We start from the raw sequence: 7,291 nt of genomic DNA, 5'->3' as shown, positions 1-7,291 counted from the left end.
TCCTCTCTTTCTCATTTTCTTTCCTTGGATTTCTAGGTTTCTTATCTCTCTCTCTCTCTCTCTCTCTCTCTCTCTCTCTCTCTCTCTCTCTCTCTCTCTCTCTCTCTTCTCTCCTCTCTCTCTCTCTCTCTCTCTCTCTCTCTCTCTCTCTCTCTCTCTCTCTCTCTCTCTCACACACACACACACACACACACACACACACACACACACACACACACACACACACAACACACACACACACAAACACACACATTAAAAAGAAAAATAGAAATAATTAAGTCTGTATTTCTATCCCCAGGGGTTCCTCAGCCTCCCCAGAATGTTTCTGTCCACGCCACCCAAGTGATAGCAATAGTAAAATGGCACGTTCACCTGGACGAAGACTGGGAGAACTCACCTCAGGGTCCCAAAACCACAGTCCATCTCCACTATCGACCAGTGTCCTCCCAGCACTGGTTGCAAGTTCCTCATCACCTCATGCCGCAGGTGCAGTTGCGCGTTGTGCTGTACATTGAGAGAGACGCTAGAGTTTTGATTTCCAAATAGATAGATTGACAAGGAATGTCATATGAATATTTACATGTTTTTGGTGTTTGTATAGGATAATGAAAATCTTTCACTTCTCCAGTTTAGATTCCAAGTGACATAATATTGAAGTAAATTTTTTTTTTCTTCTTTTCTGAAGATGATTTTGATTTGTAATATATTTGTTTGCAGGGTCAAACTACTATCTACAGATTGATACCCAACACCACATATGCGATTGAGCTTTGGTCTAGCAATAGATATGGCAAAAGTGATATTGTTCCCTTCTATTTCGCCACAATGCCAGACGTGGATGAGACTGGTAAATATTTCTGATTTGCTTGTGGATTTTACTTTATACTCAAATTGGCAGGAATGCAATATTAGACATGTTTCAAGTATTTGCTTTTTTATATATCTTTTAGACATTAATTGTCCATTGTACTCATTATTTCATTATCTACATATATATTATGTTCTCTTTATATTATGTTCTCTTTATTTATTCCTACATTTATATTTTGAATATAATAGGGTGCAGTATTTAAAGTTAGTCTTGAGGTACACAGGAATCCATGATGATTTTGCAGACATAGCCAATTTTGTTTGATACTTTGACCACCAGTTAAAATAGGATATATTACCTTGGTCTTCAAACAGTACAGTAAAACACTTGACTTTCAGCCCTGTAAAGGAACACCTCTGGTATATCTTGTGCAAGTAATAGGTGGTGAATCTCTGCTACAGGATATACATAAAACTTTTCAAGCAGGGATTTATATATATTTATATGAAAAAAGAAAATCTTTTGAGTTACTAAAAGCAGGATATTTGTCTATATAATGGCTGTCCCTAAATGTTTTATGTATGTGTAGTAATTTCTTTTAGCAAGGGAAAATACTATTTGCTGTAACAGGAATATGTAGATTACTTGTGCTTGTTCTCTTTAAGAACTAGAAATTAATGTCGATATTGTATCCAAGTCGGAGTTTTTCAGTGGACATCAGAAAAATTATCCCACTGTTTTCATGCCTTCACATGTAACAGCATGTTTCCTTCCATCTGAGGGAATGTTTCAAAGTTTTTAATGGTTTATCATCTGGGTACAAATATCATTACAGAACAAGAGAGCATGTTGCTGCTAGATGTGGAGGAATTCAGCCCAGTTGTGTGGATCATAGCCGTTCTGGTGATAGTGATTGTGATCCATGTTCTCGTAGGCTTCCTGCTCTTTGCCTACTGGCGTCAGCGGCGTATCGGAAAGTCGGGTGTGTAGCTCACTTGTTTGTATTTATTATTTATCTTGTTATTTTTTTTTATCTAGGTTTATAAAACTGCACAAGGTGAGGGATAGATGTTATGTGCAGCTGTATTTATATCTGAATATTCATATTTCTAAATGTATGTTAGGAAGGATCATTGGAGTTGTGTAGTCATGGCTGTTTTTACTAACATTTATTTATTTTATGTGAGGACTCATTGAAAGAAAGCAGAACATTTATAATTATATGTTGAAAATATGATTTGATTTACTTTTATAAGTCTTAATTCATAGTATGATATTCAGCTTTGGATCAAAATATGGAGTCATGTAGTGTGGGTTATACTATCACTGTATTTATTTTAATCAGTGTTTCCTCTTTCTTAACACTAACAGATGGGGATGACTGTGAAGTAATCGAGCTGGTGCCACATATCATTGAGAACCCGGCCTACCAGTTCTCACGGCATTTTGATCCCATGCAAGAAAGTTTTCTCTCGCCCTCTGTGAGCTCCCATAGTGCTGTAGCACTGGTGTAGGGAAGAGTATCTCTGAGGAACTACTGTATGTAAATCTTTTCTGGGTTTTCATCAGTAGGAGTAAGGTGAAGATTTTGTCATGTAGATGTGTTTCCTGATTCAGGGAGAAGGTTATGGAAGTTCTTTTGCACAGCTGTCCCCGTGATAGGGCTTCCAAACAATGCAGTTTTGAATCTAAAACATTGCACTCAGCAGCCAAAAACACAAATAACCTGTAAATGATACACTAAGAGACAAAGGTTTGTGTGTTTCATAAAGGATTCATAAAAGCATTTCATCTGTGTGATGTATAATGTAATTTATGCAGTTATTAGATGCCAAATTACTAAAGTAGAGAATGCTAAATCACAAAGCTTGTATCCCATTAAGATATGCCCCATTGTAGAGCATAAACACAATTTTGGAATATTTGTGAATGCTGCTAGTGTATGTAAACGTAAGATTTATGCTTGTTTGGTCATGGGAGTAGTTACATGAAAAGAAAAGTAAGACTTTACTTTATATTACAGTATGAGTTTTATATGGTAAAATTTTGTATATTTTCATAAGGATCATGTAGTGTTAAGTTCCCATCATGTCAGCTGGAATCTCAAATCACCGGAGCTGTGTTTTTCCCAGGTCATTGGAGCTGTGTCAGTCCAGGTCACTAGAACTGCTTCAGCCTGGGTCACAAGCTGTGTCAGTTTAGATTACTAGAGCTCCATTATCCCATGTCACAGGAGCTACCTAGTCCAAATGCACAGTTGTTTTCTGACCTAGGTCACTGCAGTTCGGTATCTTAGAATGGTAGGTTACTTGCAATGCCTAGTGTCTGTACACTAGCTTACCCCCAGTTCTCATGCACATGTGAAGGAAATTATATGGGTCTTAGTATGTCATTGTTCTGGGACAGATCTGCATAGGTGGAGGAAGGCAAGGGACATTTTCCCGGGCCTAAAACGTTAAAGTGATGTGATGAGAACCTTGTTGATAACTTAGTGAGCCTTTTTTATATTATTGCCAAAGGTGTTCATTTATAAATAATACAGAAACAGGGAACTGTAAAAGACCTTCATTTATGAATATAAGTGCTGTATTTCCATTCAGAACTAGTTATAGTGAAAAGTAATCTTAACAGCTTCAATTTATTAGTCTTATATTCTTAAAATACTTAAAAGAATTTGTAGAATCTCCATGATTATCAGTTGAAAACTGATATTCAAGTGATAAAGTGCATTTCCATTGAAAATAGCAAATATTTTCAAGAATGTTGACAGCTGTTTTATGTAAACTGCATAACAATATCTTTAATTCAACATTTTAATGATTTCTGATTAGCTTGCATTGTACCAGAAATGCAAAGCTAAATAAAGTATACATAAGCATCATGAGGAATCCCTGAACAGAAAAAAATAATTGTTCATGGCTTATTAATAGAGTATTTTACATGACATATTTATTAAAACTATGCATGACAAAAGGTTATCTGATTAATAGTATTAATTTTCATTTTTAATGAAAGCATTCCAATGGCCATTGATATTTTTTTTCTCTCTTTGAAAGAAAATGTCTGGTAAATTTGTATTTCAAGTCATCTTTATTTTCTCCAGATCCAGATGTTTTAACTTCTACCACTTTTATATATATATATATATATATATATATATATATATATATATATATATATATATATATATATATATATATATATATATAATTCTTTTTTTCTTTTTCTTTTTTCTTTTTCTTTTTCTTTTCTTTTTCTTTTTCTTTTTCTTTTTCTTTTTCTCTTTCTTTCTTTCTTTTTTCCTAATTTGTGGAATATTGTGTAAGTTAAATTTTGTGTGCGAGAATACCTCCTGTGAGTGTCTGTCTGGCTTTTAGGCCTAAAGTGAAAGACAAAGAAAATGATAATAATAAGACACTTGATTTTAAAGCCGGAGAAGTCGGCCAAACCATACGGTTAAGTGCTGCATAGCGTTGATGATATGTGCGCCTTGGATCTATGTGCTTTTAGACATTGCATAAGCAGATGTCATGCACTTCAATTCAGTTTAGTTTTTGTTATTGATTTACTTTTTAGGGGGTCTTCTAGAATTTTATGATGTTTTTATATTTAATATAACTGTAAAAGTATATTTATTGCATTCTGTTCCTAACTTCCTGATTGATACACGGTTCTGTTTCATATCTCAAGTCATTTGAGACAGTACGGCCAAAATATGTAATTAGAAAGAAAAGAGGTATTTCTGTACACAAATAAACTTACCCAGTAAAGCATGCCCATAAATAGGGAGATTCTTTTTCTTAAATGTATTTACTCTTCCATCAAAATTCGTGAATGAATATACACGTTCTCATTTATATTCCTAGGTGATTTAGTGAAGGGAAACATGGCTGTAGCGCTACTTATGTGCAATATAGGGTTTAAGACTTCTTTTGTAGAATTGTGATTTTCTTTGTTTTTGTTTGTTTGATTGTTTGTTTGTTTGATTGTTTTCCTAGAATTTTCTAGACATTGAGTTTCATATTATATTTTGTTTCCAATAACTTGATCGTAATGCATCTGGAAATATCCCATGAAGCTAATTGCTGTTTTAGTCTAAGCTTTCATGCGTTCATTATGATTTTTCTTATGGTGATTTATTTTCTATTTTCACCTAATTGGCGTGGATGGCAAGGATACATACCATACCCAAAGTAATATAAGTTCATCTGTTGTCTTTACACATAGATGGCTCTACAAGTTCTTAGTTGCCAAGGAGCCAGTTGTTAGTCCTGTCTATCTCACCTGTTTACTCTCTTCCTTGGTTTTAGAAATCTTCATTCGTATTATTTTATTGTATTTAATGTTATTAATATTTTAATAACAATTTAATAATCATGATATCAATGAGAATGATAACTATATCAATATTAATAGAATTAGAAAGAAAAATACATTTTCATGCAAATTCAAGTAATAAAAGATCAGGTGCAGTCAGTAGGGCCTATTAATAAACTCCTTGATGGCTGAATACATGTAGAGTTATCTGTATGTAACAAAATTCACAAAAACTACAGGGGACAATACATGAATCTGTAGCCATTGGGTTAATATTGTTTTTTTCTTTCTTGAATGAAAATTTCATTTATATGGATAATATAGTTAAGCCATATAATCTTACATTGCAAGGCATCTTTTTTTGTGGTATTTGTACATCATATTCAGCTGTCCAAGTATTTAAACGCGCTTGGTTTCTCTGCTGTCAGAAAGGAGATAATGGATTCATATATGCTTAGCATTTGTATTTTATATGCAAAAATAATGACTTTGAAATCTTTTGTTCTCACATTGGTTTTAACTAAATTTTCTTATATACATTTTAAAAGTACATTCCTTATACTCTCAAAGTAGTAGTCAAGATAATGGTTTTAGTAAATTGAAAGTTGTTGAATTCTTTTACTGGTATTTACCGATAGAGGCTAGTGATATTTCAATGCCTGCATGGGTTTATGCAGTTGCACATACAAAGCCCAGATCCTTTCAACCATCAAGAGCCTATCACCATGGGAATGAGATGCTACATGGGCCAGAACTAATTCACACGCTATTTAAAGGGACTTAGCAGTGGTGTCTTTTGCCGGTGAAATGGGATTTACATCACTTATTCCAAAACCCTAAAGTTAGGTGTGTGTGTGTGTGTGTGTGTGTGTGTGTGTGTGTGTGTGTGTGTGTGTGTGTGTGTGTGTGTGTGTGTGTGTGTGTGTGTGTGTGTGTGTGTGTGTGTGTGTGCGCGCGTGTGTGTGCGTGCGTGCATGTGCGTGCGTGTGCGTGCGTGTGCGTGTGTGTGCGTGTGTGTGCGTGTGTGTGTGTGCGTGTGTGTGTGTGTGTGGATGGGGCATGCATCTTCTGTCTTAGGCCCTTTAGATGAGGTACAAACAAACAAAGTAAAAAGTCGGAATGATGATTGGGAGAGAGACAAATTGCCAGAGATTTGTATAATACATCTTGATGGGTATATGCCAATAGCATACATACAAGAGTATGGTGTATATTTTGATATCTGGCTGATACATATTCAAAATGTGATTAAAAAATATATGTGCTACGTGTGCATAGGATGCAAGTAAAAGAATTCAACAATGAGAAGAGGCTGAATGACATTTTGGTAGACTTTAATGCTGATTTATAGTCTCTGAATAATTCTGCTTCTCAGATGATATTTGGCTGTGCTAATCTTCAAGGGTGTAGCTAGATTTCTTAGAGGGGAGTCATTAACCCTCTCGTGCACGTGATGCAAATTTTAGGTTTTCATCCCTTTAGCGCCATTATTTTAATTAGTAATAGGAGAGACATGTTGATTCAAAGTTCAGTTGCTGATTAGCAATTATTTGTGATTGTGCATGTTAGTGACTCCCAACCATTGAGGAAAGGATCCCACTAGTGTTTAGGTAAACCACACAAAAATTTATTTGAAACTTACCATGTGCGAGAGGGTTAAAGTATGGTGTTTAGGAGAGAAGGCTCAGTTTTGGATATATTTTTATGTCTGTTTCTTCTCTTGAGACGTACAAAGTCTGTCATATATCAGAGCAATTCACTGATAGCCTAGGAGGACGGAAGGTATTAAAGAGATGAAAAATGCAGTGTTGAGCAAGAGAAACTTTGGAAATACCTTTTATTTTTCCCTGTGATTGTCAAAGAGCCTTGATTGTTATATTTGGCCGTGTCGTATGCATCCTCAGCATTAAGAAGTCATTGCTTGAGTATGGTGTAAACTGAACCTTTTTTAACTAAAGGGCAAATTTGTAAAGCTTCCATTCTTCGGGAGAGATTCTCATGTTGGTCTTCCACATTACTGAGGAATATTTAGGCGACTGAATTTTGCGTCTCGAACAAGTCGCTTATAAAAGGAAGTGAGAACATTTAGAGATAAAATATCTCAGAATATATATGTGCTCCAATAGATGGTTGAAAAGTTAATGTCATTAGTTGTCAAGTATT

General features: G+C 34.9%; 1 protein-coding gene across 1 annotated transcript in view; it reads left to right on the top strand.

The window, feature by feature from the left end:
* Positions 1 to 3,930, top strand: part of LOC119582441 — a 10,317-nt gene extending 6,387 nt beyond the window's left edge. The window contains exons 4-7 of the mRNA XM_037930677.1: positions 299 to 486; positions 718 to 847; positions 1,647 to 1,793; positions 2,183 to 3,930. Coding sequence (XP_037786605.1) covers positions 299 to 486; positions 718 to 847; positions 1,647 to 1,793; positions 2,183 to 2,325 — 608 coding nt within the window. The 3' untranslated portion in view covers positions 2,326 to 3,930. The remainder of the gene's footprint in view (positions 1 to 298; positions 487 to 717; positions 848 to 1,646; positions 1,794 to 2,182) is intronic.
* Positions 3,931 to 7,291: the final 3,361 nt, after the last annotated feature.

The sequence above is a fragment of the Penaeus monodon genome, chromosome 16 (assembly GCF_015228065.2).
Source record: "Penaeus monodon isolate SGIC_2016 chromosome 16, NSTDA_Pmon_1, whole genome shotgun sequence".
In the NCBI taxonomy this organism is placed as follows: Eukaryota; Metazoa; Arthropoda; class Malacostraca; order Decapoda; family Penaeidae; genus Penaeus; species Penaeus monodon.
Note: the sequence above shows the minus strand (reverse complement) of the source record. Positions and strands in the feature narration are given on the sequence as shown.